The sequence below is a fragment of the Rhizophagus irregularis genome, chromosome 11 (assembly GCF_026210795.1).
Source record: "Rhizophagus irregularis chromosome 11, complete sequence".
Classification (NCBI taxonomy): domain Eukaryota; kingdom Fungi; phylum Glomeromycota; class Glomeromycetes; order Glomerales; family Glomeraceae; genus Rhizophagus; species Rhizophagus irregularis.
In genome coordinates this window covers 388946-409049 of record NC_089439.1, presented here as the reverse complement: position 1 = coordinate 409049, position 20104 = coordinate 388946, and the positions used below count along the sequence as shown (strand labels likewise).

General features: G+C 25.3%; 3 protein-coding genes across 3 annotated transcripts; 1 reads left to right on the top strand and 2 right to left on the bottom strand.

The window, feature by feature from the left end:
* Window positions 1-4977: 4977 nt before the first annotated feature.
* OCT59_002643 (uncharacterized protein) lies at window positions 4978-5427 on the bottom strand (the record flags this gene model as incomplete). Its single annotated transcript, XM_025316928.2, has 1 exon — window positions 4978-5427. One exon carries the CDS (start codon window positions 5425-5427, stop codon window positions 4978-4980), a length of 450 nt encoding a protein of 149 aa, XP_025179457.1.
* Window positions 5428-10111: 4684 nt separating this feature from the next.
* OCT59_002642 (uncharacterized protein) lies at window positions 10112-10561 on the bottom strand (the record flags this gene model as incomplete). Its single annotated transcript, XM_025325817.1, has 1 exon — window positions 10112-10561. The coding sequence occupies one exon, from the start codon at window positions 10559-10561 to the stop codon at window positions 10112-10114; it is 450 nt and encodes a 149-aa protein (XP_025179455.1).
* A 5779-nt stretch (window positions 10562-16340) lies between these two features.
* Window positions 16341-17290, top strand: OCT59_002641 (uncharacterized protein; the record flags this gene model as incomplete). The annotated part of the gene is made up of 3 exons (XM_025330337.2): window positions 16341-16388; window positions 16507-16812; window positions 16898-17290. 3 exons carry the CDS (start codon window positions 16341-16343, stop codon window positions 17288-17290), a joined length of 747 nt encoding a protein of 248 aa, XP_025179454.1.
* Window positions 17291-20104: the final 2814 nt, after the last annotated feature.

Below are 20104 nucleotides of genomic sequence, written 5' to 3'. Positions count from 1 at the left end.
AGTAAAAATGTTAGAGAAGTGAATGAAATGTATGATACTATCAAAGAGGAGTACGCCATTTAATGCGAGTTCCAGCATCAAGTTATTTCTTTGCTCTCTCAAATTTCAGATAAATTTCTATAGCTGTTTTTGTTTCTATCGCTACTAACTAAAAGATTCTCATCCCACACTCTTTTTCTATACTAGATTTCTGAAATAAATTGTCCCACTCATATTTACAGAATTTTTGACTATCTATATCTCTTCCAAACATACAGATTATGTAAATAGTAATATTCTCCACAATGAAACTTCTCCAAGATTAAGTAATTTCGAATCTACGGTATAAATTCTGGAGATTAGCAACTGGGTTAAAAAAAATATTTCCGATTCACACTTACCATTACTATTAATTTTTGCAACATTCCACCCGAAATTTATTACATAATGCATTACAGTAAAGGTAATTCGACATTTTTTTGCCGATACGATACTGCGCCAAAAACCAAGAATTTGGCACATGAAGATGTTATAAATGTAAAAAACATTAAAATAAAAAAAGTTTTAATCATCATGTGATTCCAAAAATCCGCGGATATGACCTCTATTGCATCTATGTAGAGATTTTGATCACGTGTAACCAATCATTTATCTTATAAAACGTGTAACCTGAGACTTTTCCTCTTATGTCATACGTGACCATCCAAATTACTTCTAAGTTCTAACTCAAATGTCATCATTGGCTCTTAATAAATTGGTTTTGTGTGATTAATTTGGCTAAATTAGTTGAACAAAACAACAATGGAATTGAATTCATCTTTCTTAAAATTAATTCTAACCTAATTCTTTCTAGTCATTTGTAGATCATTTCGTTTCTCGCCCCTAATAAATTAAAGAAGGAAAGTTTTGTGTGATGATTTGGCTTTTATATCTACTAAATTAGTTCATTGTCAATGAGGTATCAGGAAGGGCGTAAATTTTTAAGTGTAAACGTAAAATAGTGAATTTTAATGCCAAATGAAATCACAAATTACCAAAAACACTGATTAACCTTTTAATGCACTTTTACTACGGATTTATATAAATTCTATAAAAATATAAAATTAAACGGTTAATTCATCATCATCCGGGGTATGCTTTTGTCGCGAAAAGAAAAAAAATAATTGGCAATGTTGATTGCCAATCATAAATAATTTTTTTTTTTGGAAATTTTCTTATTAAATCATTCGAACGGTCAGGATTTATCATATGCCGATAATCATTTTAAATTCATTTCTAACCAAATTTATTTGTGTTTTTTTAAAAAAAAAAAAATTATAAGAATCAAATATGTTCTCATTCAATTGTTTGTTCCAATTTAATTGAAAAAGGATGTTTTTATGGGGTTGGTTTGGCTTTGACTTTCATTTATCTAAATTAGTAATAGTTTGAACTGTCGGTAAATGTTGAACGAACAAAATAAACTTCGAAAACGTGTAACATAAATAGTGTAAATAATGAAATCACAGCCGATAATTATTTGAAAATTATGTGTAACTAATTGTAATTCAATGTTATATCAATTAATTATTAAAGGTTAATGATGGTCGCTATTGTTCTTTATATCTAATATTTTTTTAACAAAAGTATGCTGTACTACTGTAATCGTGTGTAAAATACGCCACAAAGCTTTTACGATTCTTAATTATTTATTGACCCCAAATTTTTTTTTAAATTTAACATATTAAGTTAATAAAAAATTTGAAAAACAATATGTACAATAAAATGATTTATTGTTGATATCCATTTAATCGGTACCAATAAGTTATAATAAATTCAATAAATTGTATTGTATTTTATTCGTTTTGGGATTCGAATGATAAATGTTCTTGTTAAAAAAATTAAAAAAATTGCATGATATATAATTGAAAGGATTAATGAGTCAAAATTACAGTAGTATGCAATTTAATGGACCAAGATGATGACACTTACAAACAAACAAATAATACTGTAATTTATGCTAATTGCAAAATAATTTATATATTATTAAAAAAATTAAAAAATAGATAATTAAACAATATGCTAAAAAAGGGTTTTTAGAGATTTCTAATTAAGTAAAGTTTATTCGCCATGATTATATAATACAGCACCACTTTTTTAGCCTTTTTTTTTTTTTTTTTTTTTTTATAATACATAATTTTTTGGATAAATACGTGAATACGATAATCTTTCATGGTGGTAATTTACTTATTCATAAAAATTTAAATTTGTAAAATTGTCGAATTTATTCTATATTTTAAAACTCAAAATATTAATTTGAAGGTAATAATGAGATAAATGAATTTAAAATCTATATGTAACGCGAAAGTGAAATTTTTATCGAAAAGACCCTCTATAAACAAACCTATTAAACGACACCTAAAGGTAAGATCGAAGAATCGAGACTTTTGTCATCATAAAAGCTTGTTCCATTAAAAAAGAAATTTTCAAATTCAGATTTTGTATTTTGTGGCGTATTAATTCGAGCGATTGATTCAATGGTATCAGAATTTCGATTTTTGTTCACATTATCCGCAAAGCTCGTAAACATTTTTTTTTGTGAAATAGTTAAGCGTGAGTTCCAAATTTCATTCGTAGTCGAATCAAGATCAATTATATCCCGTTGATTATCTGATCGCAATTTATTTTCTAAGCAAAACTTAAGAAATTCTTTCCCGGTTAACATTTGCGAAATTGTTCCGTCCCTAACTTTATTTGCAAGTATTCGTGCTTGTTCATTTATATTAAGGAATGAGCGTAGGTCATTAAAATTTATTTGATTTACGAAATTATTCATACTTCGTTATTTTGTTTTTTTTAAAAAAAAAACGAAAGAATTTTTGCGATATCGATATTGTTATTTCTTCGCCGATTTTATATATTTTCATCCTACTATAAATACTATATACCTTACTTTTTGTATACTTGTCTGCTAAGGTCGCGTTTTGCCGACCGACCTATAACTAAAAAACTAAAAGTGATGATTTTCGGAATTTTTGCTTTGTCATATTATATAATTCTTTATCGCATGTTTGGGCTGATAAATTACTATTTCGAATATATATGAATTACTATTTCGAATATATATGTATGAAACCTAAAAAAAATCATAATTATCGGAGTTTCCCATAAATTTTTACGAGAATTCTTACGAGGAAAGTTTAGCATTATAAATGAAAGTAAGTGGGCTAAAACTCATTATCTCATAGTAAGTATCAAAATTTACTAATTTGGTTAAATAGTTTTAGGAAATATCCGAAAATTACGTTGTAATGTAATGTATTTTATTACGAATAAATTTATTTAGTACGCGTAATTACAATCAATTGTATGAAAATAATGCCAGAAATTTCTATAAATATTATCACATGTGACATTGTGACATGGTTAAATATTTTATCCAAAAAAAGTTTCTTATTTGTTACTTTAAACCAAATCTTAAAAATTTTAAACGTTGCCTTTTCACTAATCCTTGTCTAGAGCTCGGGCATTGCGCAGGCTCGAAATCAGTCGGGGAGTCAGGATTTTCATGAAATCATCCATAATTTTGCCCAAGATTACCAAATGCGGTTAATTTGGGCAAAGTACAAACTACCAATCACGTGAAAAATTGTTTATTCCATAATGTGTACGTTGTACGATACTTAGTATTGTACCGACACACTGTACCGTACTAGTAATACTGTACCAGTACAATTCACAACCTAATTTAATTGGTTGAACTCCTTGAATTATATCTAATATCAACTCGTTTCAAAATTGTTTTTTGAAATCAAATTTAAGACCTCGAAATTGTTAAAAAGTTACTATAAGTCTATAACAAATTTTATGGTTTAAAACCAAAACCATTCCTATTAGAAATTATGTATTTTCGGAATAAATTTTTTCCATTAACTGTTAAGATTTTTATAAGGAAATATGATTGGCTATTATCAAAATATTTTATTTTGACAATAAAAATGTAGTCCAAAACTCCAAATAATTTCGACACAGACAAAAAAGAGAGAACGTGTAAAAAAAAAAATTCGATAGTAAAAGAATTACGTTACTTTACACTATATTATATACTATTATTGGAAAATAGAAACAATTCGGAGAAAAAAAAAAAATATTATCGTTCATGAAATTTGAACCGCGGAAAATATTGTGAATTGAAATTTTCAATCTTTTTTTTTTGAAAATGAGCGAAATAAATAATTTTAAAGTCTTAAAAAAAAATTATTTATTTCTTTATTAATAAATTAAAATTGTATTACAGTAGAAATCATTTATCGAGTTCAATACATTTATTATAACAAAATATATATATAATATTGCGGTGTCAACAGTAAACCGTGGTTTGGAGCCATACCGGTTCAAGTGGTTCAAAACGATTAACTATTTAATTTTAAATATATTTGATTAAGTGATGAAGCTGCGGTCAGTTCAATTTGTTCCTTAGTTCGGAGAACCCGATTCTAAATTTAGCAGATTCTGAATTTGTATTAGCCTGAAGCCATTTAACTGTTTCTAGAAATTGAACTTTGGCGCGCATAAGAGTCTCGAATTTGCCTGATAACCAATAAAAAAATTTAAATTTGATCAACATCATGCATTCTTTTGAAAGCAGAACCGGAGAGAGCGTCCCATTTCTATACGCATGACTTTATAGATAATTGTTGAGATACATGTAAATACAAAATTTAAATTGCCTATTTAGCTATTTTTATTCAATTAAAGTAATATCCTATCATAAAACTTCTTAAAATTTACATTGAAAGAACTTCACATAACACAAATGTGAATTGTGTTAGACCGTCAGAGGCTTAAAAAAAAAAAAGTTCGAAAGAAAGAAAAAGAAATAAAGGTAAAATAAAATTTACAATAAAGTTAAAGAAAATAATAAAAAAAAAATTAAAAATACAATCTAAATCGTATGTATAAACAAAATAATAAACAGTCTATTACAAATGAAAAAACAAAAATAACGAAATTATTTTTTTAAAAGAACGAATTCTGATAAAATAAAGGATCGAGATTATTATTATTTTTATGAAAGTTTGTTCCATTAAAGAAATCATTCCCTAAAGGATTATCTGTTATTTCTTGTTCGGGTATTTGAATAATAATATTTATATTATTTGCAATGATTGCAAGATTTTCGAATTGTCGTCTTTTGCATTGTGTTAAATGTGACCAAATTTCATTTGTTGCTAAATCAATTAAAAGTGCATTATATTTTAATTTTAAACGATGAACTTCGCGTATCACATTTTGCTTTAATAAATCTTTTCCGCTCAACATTTGAAAACTTGTTCCATTTCTTGCTTGATCTGCAAGTGTCTTCGCATTGTTTACATGAGGGGGCGAACATATCATTCTTCTATTTCTTAATTGTTTTAGAAATTTGTTTAAGGTTGATCGAGATTGAACAGATTTAACTTTATGCATTTTAAAGGAATTTTTTTTTTTTAAAAAAAAAACGATTTTTTAAAAAAAAAGAGGAGGGAAAAAAATTATTTTTCAATGATAAATTTTTTTAAACCAAGGGTATATTTCTGCCTATATATATAAGATTTTTCCGCTAGTTACTATCGGAAAATTTACAGTATAAAAAAAAATTTTGTGGCACACCATTCTCAATTGACAATGTTGTCAATGTAATTTTATAATAAAAAAAAATTTTTTGTAACATAAAAAACCGGTATATGCGGTATATGAAGTATTTTGTAATATTTTTTGATTACATATTTCCTGTATTTCGGAAAATATGATAAGCATATTCAATAATGTATAAATTGTTTCATACCAGGGAAGCGTGAATTTTTTTTTTTAATCAGGCTAAATAGAGTATTTTGAAATGTGATGTGTATTGGAACGTGATATTTTGTCACACAAAAAATACAAACATTATTATTTCTTTTCCAAATTTCTTGTTTCCCTTATATAAATAAATGTTTGTATCAAGTGATGATTATCTTTTTAAATAAACAATGCTAAGCCATGTCATTGTTTTAAATTTTATAAATATATTGGACAAGAACCACTGATATGTAAATTCTTTCTAAAAATTTCAAAAATATTTGTTTTTGAACAAAAAAAAAAAAAAAAAAAAATCTCACATGACCTTTCTTTATTATGGCTTGGTTATATTACAAAGGAATTGAAATTAGTAAATAATAAATAAATAAACACATATATATATAAGCCCGGTATTATTTATTTATTGATAAGGAATTTTTTATGGGTATTAATTAATAAAGTAAAAGGTTTCCATACTAGTACAACCGGTTTCAACCAGTATAAGAAATTATGTGTGTCGATATAAAGGTGTAACATTTTTACTCCGAAGAAATTTTCTAATGTTTTTTTCGCATATGACATCGTGATAAAGACTTTTGCTCTTTTTATTTTTATTTTTAGAAAATACCGTGAATAAACTAAGTAAAAGTTTATAAATATTTTCCTCCCATGACAAAATACATGTAATTCGATTGTTTCGTTCCTAAAAAAAAATTAGTACGATTAATTTCGATTGGTCAAAAAAATTTCGAATATCATCGTAATTTCACATGTAATATACCAAAGAAAGGTTTCCATTTGTTTTTGTCAGCAGACGAAGTCTTAAAATTTTTTTTTTACATCAATATTTGTAAATGACCAAGTACCAATTAAAAATTATATTTTGAAACATTTATTTTCTCGATAATCAACAACCTGGATTCTTTTTTTTTTTTATTTATCCAAAATTGTTACCGTTAAGTAACGTTAATTCTAATTTAAAAAAAAAGTTTTTATTTTAGCGCGAAAAATCTTACATAATATAGTTAATATTTTGAACGATATTTTGCAAAAAAAATCTAAAAAACTCGTTTAATTTTCGTTTATTTCTTAAATATAACAGGGGGTTTCTTTTTTAATCGCGAATCCCGCTGATTGAACATATATCAATCGTTAAACAAAGAAAATATGTTTGTAATAAAGTTTTGAAAACTATGATCACGAGAATATGTTGATATTTTCTTTTTATAGTAGAGATTATTATTAGGCACAGGAAATGATTTTAAAAGTTCTCCTTGTTACCTTTTATCTTCTCAATTGAGAGTAATTTTTATAATTTATCACATGATTGCATTCTTACATTCTCGAATAAGAAATTCATCATTTATAATTATTTACGTTCAAACCTAAAACAGGATCATTGGCGGATATCCCGTGTTTCGGAAATTTATCCGATATTCCGGGGAAGTATCCAAAAAAGTTTATATTACTTTACGTAAACTCTCTTGTTTATTTATTTATTTATTTATTTATTTTGCAAAAAAATTTTTTTTTACGAAACGTTATCTAGTAAAATTATTCATGGTTAGATTGTTTCCCCCTCTAAAATGGGGTTCCTGAATTTTTCTGAAATTTCCCGAATTTTCCCAAAATTTTCAAAAGTTTTATTATTATGTTTATTTCATTTCGTTTGTTTAATGAAAACACGCACTCTCTCAAACTTTTCATAAAATCTGTATGTTAAATAAACAACCAAGTTGGAAAGGCTTTATTTGCAGTAACAAGTCGCTATGTTTTTTTTTTCAGAATATTAGTGCGGTACCCTGCATAATATATCACATGATTTACGTCGTTTGTCATACATACATATCATAAGAAATTTCTATTACTTTCGCGAAGAAATAATCCACGTGTGTCTTAAAAAGAAAATTATGGAAACTTATGGAAAATTTATTTTTCTTTGCCATTTCGTTTGGAAAAAAAAAGAAACATACTGTATAAATTTTTATTTGTTCCCATTTATTTATTTGTAGATTTTTTTTCGTACACGTCCTATGCGTATTTTTACCTGCTCTACAACTTTACTTGTAAGACTGAAAAAGGGTTTAGAATACTAATTTTGACTTTCAAATATAGTGTATTTTCTTAATTAAAATATAATAATTTTAAATACGTATACTAATATATTGTAAGAAAACGGGTCCAACTTTGCTTAAAAACACGATTACATGATTTCTGGCCCCAAAACAATTGATTGGTCTAGGTCTAGGATTTCGTTAATCTCGTAACTCATGTGATGTAGTAGATATGATATATTTCGACTTCGATATATTACTCGACTTTGATATATTACTCGACTTTGATATATTACCCGACTTCGATATATTACTCGACTTTGATATATTACCCGACTTCGATATATTACTCGACTTTGGTATATTACTCGACTTTGGTATATTACTCGACTTTGATATATTACTCGACTTTGATATATTTTACGTCGAAAAAGAAAAACTCATAATACCCACGTACCCAGGACGGAAAGTCGTATAAGAGCAGTATTCGTGATTTTTCATCAGGGACTGTACTAAGATTCCTTTTAGTACAGACAATATTTACTTCTTATATTATTTGTGGTATCTACATTGGCTGTATTTTTACTATCGTACAATACGTGATTCTTTCGGTACAGTGCGTGTTTGAGTCCGTGTTTTTTCGTTACATAAAAATAAAATGAAAATGAAAATGAAAATAAAAAATGAAAGCAAAAATGAAATTCATTCACGTCTCAAATCTACACTCATATTATTGTCCTCTTATCTAATTAATAAATAAAATAAAATCAAAAATCAAAAATGATAATAATTCAATGCGATAAGATAAAATAAGAATCCAATATAATTCAATGCGATAAATAAAATAAGAATTCAATTCATACCTCAAGATCATTCGAACAAAACTTAATATATCCCTAACAAGCAAGATATTTTTGATATTTTTGATATTTATAATGATTTAATGAAGTAAATGACACGTTAACCTGTTACTTTGATTAAATATCGAATTAATATTGTTAATATCGTTTGAAAATGAAAAAAAAAAAAAAATTTTCAAAGAAATAAAATATATAAGTAAAAAATTAAAATGTTATCTTTTATTATCTTTTTTTATGCATCGGAAAATTAAAATTCTTGATTTTCTGAATTCTAAATATTCAGGATATTCATATTTTTTTTGTTAGACAAAAAAAAAAATTTTGGCGCTTTTTTTGGTCAAATGACAATTACTAAAGGATCACTTTGTTAATTACGTGAGACGTGAGAATTTGAATTTTTAATTTTTTTTTCTCTTTCAAAAGATTTTTTTGATTCTTTTCAATTATTATAATTAATATTTTAGTGAAATGAATGTTTATAAAAATATTTTGTTATCTTTCGCATCTTTTTGTTACCTTTCATGATTATTTAATCGTTATCAGTCATATCAGCTTATCAGAATATCAGTTTTAGCAATAAAGAACACATTTTACCATTACCAATGAAAATTAATTAATAAAATTTTTAGTGTCGGAAGAAAGAAAAATAGAAGGGATCAATGAAAAAGTTAAAATATTATCACGTAACTGGGTAATCCCATTTAAAATATTACAAAGATGATATTTATTGATTTTCTTAAAATACGTTAAACATTGTGGTTACTTCTTAATACCAAAATTAATTATTTCATTTAAAAAAAGAGAACTTCCTTAAATAAGTCTTATATATTGTAACAATAAATAATAAACAAATTAGCACCTGATGTAATGGTAATTTTTTATGAAATTATTAAATGTTTGATTTTATTATAAAAGTTTTTTTTTAAATATAACGAAAAAGATAAAAAAAATTCCATTTTTCATTTTGAATATGAATTAAAAATTCCCACGGGGTCATTTTTTATTTATTTATATAATTATATAATATTATAAGCATTTGTTATTGTGATATTATTTCGATGAATTACAGACTAGCTCATACAGGATAAGTAACATTTTTGTTGGTAAATGAATACCTATATAAAGGCATTTTATAATAAGATTTTGTGCATGAATTGACAAATAAGTATAACAAGGAAACCAGATTATACAAGTTAATATGAAATCATATATATACATAAAAGGAAACTATGGAAAACTATGAAACACCAATTAAAATTAGGGATCAACAATTCGTGACGTGATGTCTGCGCATCGTCGATTAGAATGCGCAGTTTGAAATCTCTAGTTCATTTCTCGTAGAGAATATCTGATATTATGATCAATCGTTATACAAATTGTTCGTCAAGGAATTATTGAAGACGTCAACTAATTTGGTACTTAAGGAAATATCGAAGAGCTAAAACAACCATTAGGTAAAATTAAAGATTGGAAACTTTCCTCTTCATAAAAGTTTGTTCCATAACCATTAAAAAAATTATCTTCAAAAGAACTATTTGTAATTTGTGGTATATTAATCTGAGACATTCGATAAATGGTCTCAGAGTTACGATTGTTACTTATATTATCCGCGAGACGCATTAGCCACTCTCTCTGCGAGTTTGTTAAATATGAATTCCAAATTATATTCGTTGCCGAATCAATATCAATTATATCATTATTAGATCGCACCCTGTGAACTTCATGTTCTACGTTTCTTCTTATTAAATCTTTTCCAGTTAATACTAAAGTATTTTTCAATTGAGATTTAAGCATTTGTATCATATCGTCGTTATTTTGAAGAGGTGAAAGAATGTTATCAATATTTATGCGATTTAAAAAATCTCTCATATTATTTTTGGAACAAAAGGAAATAAAATATGTGATTTTACCTCGATCAAACTCAAGAAAATTTCGCTGGTTTTTATAAGGAAAAATTTAATTTATATATCTAATCTATATTAAAACGGCCTTATCACTTTGTCAACGATGATATCAAACCGGAACAAATCCGAAAGAATCCGTAAAAATCATCTAAAATAAAAATCATCGAACAATCGTGATGGATATAATGATTAATGATGAATGTAAAGGAATTCATTATGAATTATTCGACAATCATTTTTTTATGTGTACAAAAAAAACAAAGCTTTGTGGATCAATTTGATATAACATTGTTAATCATGAAAGAACGATGATCCGATTAGTATATATATAGCTAAAGATTTCTCAAAAAAATTAAAAAAAATGAAAAAAATGAAAAAACAAAAAAGTATAAATATATAAGGATTAAGTATGGTTCCTAGCATGACGATAATTTTTTTTTAACATTTTACTTACTTACATTACTTTAAATGTTTTGATTTAATTTTAATTAAACAAAAAAGTCTAAATAATATTGGTAATTAATTAAACAGTGGCGCTTATTTAAATTTCATTCTCCACTATATATTAAAGTATTTATGGTATAGTCAGTCATAATTTAAAGCAAAAAATCGTGTTATTTTTTAAAAATTTTTTCTTTTTTAAAGTTAAACGATCGTCGCGCATTATTAATTTAATTGTTTAATATCTCCACTATATTAAAGCGTTTATGGTATAGTCAGTAATACTATAGTCATAATTTGAAGCAAAGAATCGTGTTATTTTTTAAAAAAAATTTCTTTTTTAGAATTAAACGATCATCGCGCATTATAAATTTTATCTTATTTAATATCTCCACTATATTAAAGCATTTATGGTATAGTCAGTAATGCTATAGTCATAATTTGAAGCAAAGAATCGTGTTATTTTTTAAAAAATTTTTCTTTTTTAGAATTAAACGATCGTCGCGCATTATTATTTTTTCATTATTTAATAAAGGAAAGAAGTTTAGAAATTTCATTTTTGAACTTTCTCAATCCACATGGTTATACATGTGCCGTAATATTGTAATATTGTAATATTGTAATATGTTATTAAGAATATGTATGCACTTTCACCACTTCACGAAAAGGTTGGATTTTACATGTTTTTAAAGTTTTAATTAATATAAATGAAACCTTTTGATTTTTTTAATATAAATTATATTAAAAAAAAAAATATTTTTTATTTAAAATATCATAAAAAAAAAGAATCTTAAAAATAATCTTATAGAAGTCATATATAAAGAAAAATTGTGATTAATAAAATAACCGAATAAATTAATTTATCAACCATTTAAAAAAAATCGAATATATAATCGGAAAAAAAAAAATTGAGAATAAAAGAATAAAAATATGTGTAACGAAAGTTTACAAAATCATTAATTTTTACAACTCAAAATTGCAATAATAATAAAAAAAATGAAATAAAATTTCAACAATAATAAATATCCATCTTCTATTATTTCTAATAAAATTAATAATAAATGAAAAAAATTTTTTTTTTTTTAGCGCATAATTTATTGGGCGCAGAATTTAATGGTTTTTTTTTTTTAAAAAAAAACTCTTTAAAAAAAATGGTAAAATCATGAAACAAACATTTTGAATATATCTGGCAAAAACTTGTTCAAAATGGATCATACAACATCCAATGATATGCATACTTGGCATCATGTACATCATATGGAACCAGAGTTTTATCTTAATCTGTCCATTGTGTTTGTCACACGTTATTAAAAAAGATGCATTGTCACATCTATCTCATCGCCAAAACGCCAAACCGTGTCTTTATATGTAAAACTTTTAACAATATTTAGCCCCAGTGTAATATGTAAGGCTGAATAAATATATTCAGGGTTAGTCAGGGTCAACAACCCCTTTTATTATATTTAAATCTAGTAAGCGATTAAAAATTTTTTTAATCCTTATTGATTTTGTTGGAAGAAATAGAAAATTAACATTCATTATTATTGAAACAATTTTTGTTAGTGTTATTGCTATTTTGTGTTATAAAAACGATCAATTTTGTAAATTTTCTTTTCTTTGAGCGAAATTATTCTCTAGTTCATAAAGAATTTATTCAGTAAATTTTAGGATGTTCGGAATAGCTTAACACAAGGATTCAGGGATTGAGGATTTAGGATTCAGGGATTTATGATTTAGGGATTTAGGGATTGAGGAATTTAAGGATTTAGGGATTTATGGTTTAGGGAAAGGATTTTTTTGTTTGTCAAGGTTAAGAGGGTTCAGGATTCAGGGATTGAGGAATTTAGGGATTTAGGGATTTAGGATTTAGGGATTTAGGATTTAGGGATTTAGGGTTTAGGGAAAGGATTTTTTTGTTTGTCAAGGTTAGGAGGGTTCAGGATTCAGGAATTTGGGATTTAGGATTCGGGGATTGATGATTTAGGATTTAGGATTTAGAACAAAATATTTATAAAGATAATTCTCCTGATAATATTTTGATTTTTGAAATAAATGAATGGATTTTATTTTGCGCTCTTTTTTTTTTAACAAAAAAAAAATTATTTTACGCGAATAAAATGAAGGAATGATTAAATGTTTATTTTTTTTTGATTTTTTTTTTTTTTATAACAAGCGAACTCGTTATGAATTCTTCAACTTGGAAAAATCTTCCACGTATTTATATATAAAACTTCAACCTTTAAAAAATGATAAAATTACTAAAGAATAGTATTAAAAGACAACGCGTCTTTGTTTCGAGTGTTACAAGAAAAACAAGATTTTACCGAAACCATTAAAAAAAAAAAAAAAAATCTTGAAAACTCTCAAACATTGTCGATCATCGTTAAGAAACAATCAAAAATGCATAATTTTGTATGATTGTTTAGAAATAAAAAGAATATAAAACAAACATTAGAATAAACAAATGAATAATATTGGAAATATTTACAACCATGTGGAATACCCAGATATTATTCTTTCAAAACTTCATCGATGTAATTATTAACCAATAATATTATAGTAACTCAAAAGAGGTGGAGCCCTTGTAATAGATAGATTGAGTTTTATAAGTTTAAATATTGTCTACCGGTTAACTCCGGGGACTCCGATGATTCCGGTGATGATCGGCCTAAATTAAAAAATTATAAAAAATTATAAAAAATTAAATGAAAAAATTACATATATACATATATATATACATACATACATACAAATATATATTATAAGACTTTTTTAGAATTTTTTATTATAAAATGATAATTATTATATAATAAACTTTCATATTTTCCTTTTAATAAGGATCTTTGAGTTTAGTATATAACCTTTTCAACTTTTGTCGTTATTTCATCGAATAAAGAAGGGACACTAAACATTTCATTATAGATTTTCTTTTTTTAGCATAGGTTCCAAAGTTTCATTCCATGTTTCAGATAAAAAAAATTTATGAGATAATATTTATTTTAAAGTTTTGCTTCAACTATAAGATAATGTCCATTGAGAACCAATTAGGAAATTGATAAACGCACAACTGTACTACATTGCTGTGATCATATGAATCAAGTATTGCCATAACACCATATATGATGAAATTATACAACTAGTACAACTTACACAACATGACTAGTCGTTTCAACAAATTCCATTAGTATTAACATCCCTTCTAAAAATATAATAATTTTTAAAAAGTCAAATGTGTCCAAATAAGGGTAATAATGAAAAGTCAATAAAAAGTTATAGTGATAATCAATTCGGCCGTAATCCGTAACATGTCTTTTACGACAGGAGAAAAAAAAAATTGATCGATCCCAATTAGATTATGGAAGATCATATAGATTTTATTGATAGCAACAAATTTAAATTATGCCAAATATTTTAATATTTAAATTCGGAATATTCGGAAATTTGGTCATGTAGTATTTGTAGTATATTTCAGCCTATTGCTATATTTGAATTTGAAATAATTACTTAATTGAATTTTTTAAATCATAAGAATAATTATTTAATATCCAAGTGGATAACAGGGATAATCTCTATTAGATGAATAAAATATCGATGATTGGTTATTATAAACAATAATGGGCTCAATATATAAAGTAATGAATTTCTTTATTTGAAACTAGTGAAAGACGATGTCATTATTTTCATTGTTAAAATGATTACTTTATATACTTTTATGTTTAATAAAATAAAATATTCTATTTAAATTATATTGTAAATAATTGAACGTATCCAAATATTTATTAAAAATGTTAAAATTTGAAAATAAAATCTTTCATCATTTTTAGTACACTAAAAAGATTTTTCTATCGGTGATAAGATTCCGAAATATCCATCACGCGTATTCGTTTCTTAATATATACAAAAATTACTTTATATATATTACTTTTATTACTTTTATTACTTTTATTACTTTGACGATAATTCACACACTATCCATACTTTCATTTTTCAAGTAATATATCCGAAAGTCCGAAATTGTCATAAGACATTGCATTAAACAATAGAGAGGAAAATGAACTCCGTAACATATTAAAAATATTAAAATATATGTAATATATGTACGCGTAATATATTACTATAAAAATATAATAACAGGGATTTATACCAGTTAATATTTAATTCTGAAATGGTAAAATGAACTTACCAACTCAAGATTAAATTATTAAATATCGAATTAAATCAAGCCACGCGTTACTTTTTAACGTGGAAAAGAAATTCCGTAATATATATTTTTATACTGTAAAAGATGCACATGTTTATCAAATGAAATAATAGCCGAATAATCTAAACAACTATAAATATAATATATAATAATATAAATTTATTCAATGTTAATGGACACAATATATATATATATATATATATATATATATATATATATCAAAGCGTGCAGAATTGATTTGTAATACAATTTTTTATCTACGCGCATTCGCTCCTTATTATTTTACCAATTACGACTCAAGTTGCCAAACATGTTCGTTTACTTCAGCCTTGGGAGAAAATCTAATAGAGATGATAGATAACTATACTTTATTTATCACTTTAAAGCCAATATGAAATACATGAAATTATATACTTTTATTTTATGTATTTTACTTGAACTATTTAATATTTAGAACTATTTAATATTTATGCACATATTCCCTATCATCCCCCTAATGTATATTAGTAATATTACTGATTATATTTACAATTTAAGTAACATGACTCAATTAAACATCGTTAAACGTCTGATTAACTGTTAACTTTATATTATTAATAAACTATTCTTCATTTGAAAATATATTATTTAATGAATAATGACCATCCTGTTCAAATGTATTACATTCTTTCTTTCTTTTTTTCTTTTTATCTTTTTTTTTTTTACGCCTTGATAATCAATAATTATTAATTTGATCATTTCGTTACATTTAATTATTTATAATATTTATTTATAATTTTTATTCATATGTTATTTTATACAGTTGGCATATTATCTCCCTAATTCGTTGGTTGATCATAATCATTCATAATGAAGAAAAAAAAAATTTCAGAATTTTCTAATCTTCTGAGATTGTGGATCCAACGATATATAAAGCGTCATGTTTTAGCCCACTTGCAAATTGCGTTTATTCGTTTTTTCGTTAAAAAAAAATAAAAAAAAATAAAAAAAAACCAAAAAAAAAAACCAAAATATTATTATATATATATATATCCCTTTTACATTCGTATTGTAAATAAAAAAAACGCAATTTTAATTTTCGTAACTATCGCTCGCATATAAAATGTCGATTACAGGAAATCCTTACGTCTTCATCGGTTTCGTAAACATGGTCAGTTTAATTATTTCTTTTCAATAATATTTACAATATTTACAATATTTGAACTTTGAACAAACTCACCAAAAGAAAATTAGTTGTTTAATTTTACTAACATATTTTTGTTTTTCAGGTTGGTCTTCATAATTTTGTAAAGTCGGTCCTCCTATATCGCGCTGGGCGTGAAAAGTACTTGACCATGTTAAAGGTTATCTTTAACGCTAGCATCACTGCATATTATTTGATTGAATTACTTTACGTCACAAATGACTTGTCTTTGGACGAATGCAAGAAAATTAGTTACGCGCAGATCATATTTGGCTATCTTATGGTGCAATCATTGGCCGCTTACATGTTTAATCTTATTAAGCAATATGAATATAACAAATTTGATACGTGGATGAGTATTGGATTGCTTGTACTTAGAGCAGGATTTCATGTAAGCAATTTTTTTTAAAAAAAAAGATTCTAATTATTCTAATTGTGATAATTATATTTAATAATAAAATTCTTTTTTTTTTCAGATTGCGTACATTTTTTCTATTAATCCACATATCAACGCACTTTTTAATAGTAATGGTCAAATCATCAATCTAACTTTTTGTAATAACGGGATAGAAAGTGGAAGAAATCAATCGATGAACTTAGTAATGGTTGATTTATTCATCGATGCTTACGTTATGGTTCGTTTGATGCAAATTTTACACAAGAGTTCAAGCTTTAAAAATCGATCGTTCAATATTTTTACCTTGGTCACTTATTGGAACTTGATGACCGTTTTGGTTGCGTTATGGTATCACATGCTTATGGGATTAAACAACTTCGAATATTCTCAAAGCTATGATGTGATTGCTAAACAAGCATCACTTATCATTCTCTCTTATCTCGTTACGATCGAAACCGAAAAAAGAAGATGAACCAATTTTATCAATTTTATTAAAAAAAAAAAAGAAAAGAAAGATATAAAATTCGAGAAAATTCAGTTTTTTATTTTTTTTATTTTTTTTTACTTTTTTATTATTTTTTTTTCTATTCTTTATTGAAGAATTTCGTTTATACTTTTTATAAGTGATGGTTACATAAAAAATATGAGAAAAAAAAATACTTTAAGGTAAGATATAGTATGAATATATATACGCTTTTCATATATATATATGTTTTTTATTTTAAGTTTCTATCTCGAGGTAAATTACTTTTGTATATGTTATATCGGACAAAATATCGAGTAAATAAAATAAAGTTTATATATTTATATATATATATATATTAACGTGAAACAAATAAATTCAGTAAATTGTAGTTTAAAGTGATATTCTCCGCGAATAGCGAATATGTAAGTAGTTGATAAGTTGATATGTCAATCGAGTTAGGTAGGACAGTAGGACACTCACGTGATTAATTTTTCACGTGATTAAAATTTTCCAATGTTAGTATTTAAATAATGAAAACAATATTTAATTTTATTACAATATAAGCATAAAATATTGTTTCTTTTATTTCTGCATGATATCCCTTAAACAGTTTACGATAAAATTTTTTTTAGAAAAAAAAAAATTTTAACGTATACTTGAATATAATTATTATTTTTAGATTTGGTAAATTTTTAAAACTTGTGGAATTTTTTTTCTCGTAAAAAAATCATAATATGATCAAACATATGAAACATATGTCAACAATATTATTGTCCATTGATGTGTGTCTTAAAAAAATTTTCGTTAGAGGATCTGCAGATTGGTTAAAAGATTTGATGTGTTACGATAGGATGATCATCATTCTCCACTCAAAACTCCACTTTATTTTTGTTTTTTTAAATATTATTCCATTTATTGATAATAACTTAAAAAAAAGAAAATTTTTACCGCCTTTTATTTTATGTGTTGTTATTTTTGGTTAACCATGGTATATTAAAACACAAAGCATGATATTTTGAAACTCGAAAACAACGTGAAACATTGTGAAACCAATTTTAAACGTTAATTGTAAGAGAATTACATACTCCTTTAACGATTGTCTTACATGTCTTACAGACTTACACCCGAAAAAAAAAAAAAATTTTTTTTAATTTCGTCATTTTTTTTCAAATAATAATATCCTTAAATGAAAAAATTTAAAACATTATCATTATCCGGAAACATTTTGATTGAACTAATAATAGTAAAGTAACTAATACATAAAAGTTTCACTCATACACAGTATGCAGTTATAAGTTATAACCCCACAAAATGTTACTGTAAAAAAACACAACATCCTTGCTTTTCACATACAATAAAGTTTAAAGTAGATGTATTTTATAAAGAGCTCGAAATTGAACGCTAAATAAATAATTTTTATTTTCAACTTGTTATAATTTTAATCGTCCAAAATATTATTTTTTTATTGACTGTGTCATTTCTTATTATTTTTTTTTAGAATTATTAAACGTACAAATAAAATTTGGCGAATTATCTATGTAGATATAAAAAAAAAAAGATATTCTTGAGATTGAGAATTATTACTCGGTAGATTATAAGACACAAGAAAATAATTTCTGGCCTCGTTAATCTTTCATAGTTAAATCGTTGGCTGATGTAATAATGTAATAATGATATATTATTACAGCAAATTTTTATAAGTTGCGGTTGATGTCGTGATAATAAACATGTGACATTTAGCCAATCACTTGGTGAAACGGCACGGTCGTACACGTCATCAAAATCCATCCAGTCACGTGATTAATATACATTCTATCTCGACATAAAAAATTGTTTGTAATAAACTTGTAAAAAAAAAAAATTTGTATATATCTGATATATTTTGCGAGAAGTTAGACTAGCAAATGTATAATCTAACAATTAATAACCTATTTGATTTTATCTTTATTAAAACACACCATTTCATTAATTGATAGTGTTACAAATTCCGAAATTTCTGCGTCAAAGATTTTATGTAAATTCAAAAATTATGTTAACTTATTATTCATTTTTATTATTAATTCCTCGCATTTTTCTTTAAAAAAACTTCCTATCCTTTTTCTTTGGTAGAGTTTTTCGGCAAGTTTACAAATGACAAACTCTATTACTACACTATAAAAAGTGTCGATCGCGCGATGAAATGAAAAGATGGCTCAACCTTCATCGAGCAAACGTGAATTTTTCGTGGTTACGCAGAATAATTATCAGAATAAATGTATTTTTGGTATTTTGGTTTTATTGTGTTTGCATTTTTTTTTTATTTTGTAATACATAAATCTTTGTTTTTTTTTCAAAAAAAAAAAAATCGACAAATATTGGACGTTGAGCGAATAGTAATAAAAAAGAAGCAGTTTTTGTCTCATGTTTATTTAATATGTTAAAAGAGAAATTAAATAACTTGACGAGCGACAATTCGAAAATTACTTTCACCTACCTACTTCATTTTCACATTTTTTTTAATTATTTTTTAGAATTAAATTATTTTCAATATCATTACATCTAATATTTTATTCGGTTTATAGGCTGGTTCATATTACAGTATTCTATTAAAATAAATAAATTAAAGTCGGATTGCTAATTTAATTATAAAAATTAAGATGTGTATTATAATTGTCCGGAGCGAAGCGAAGGACAATGTATGTCTACGCACTATGAAAAAAAATCGATCACGTGAATTTCTCTGTCCTACACGTGATCGTAACCCAATGAAATCGCAAATTTTAGTTTTTCGCTTCGGTTCCCGTTTCCTAGTTTTATACTTACGTTGATAAAGTAGTAGAT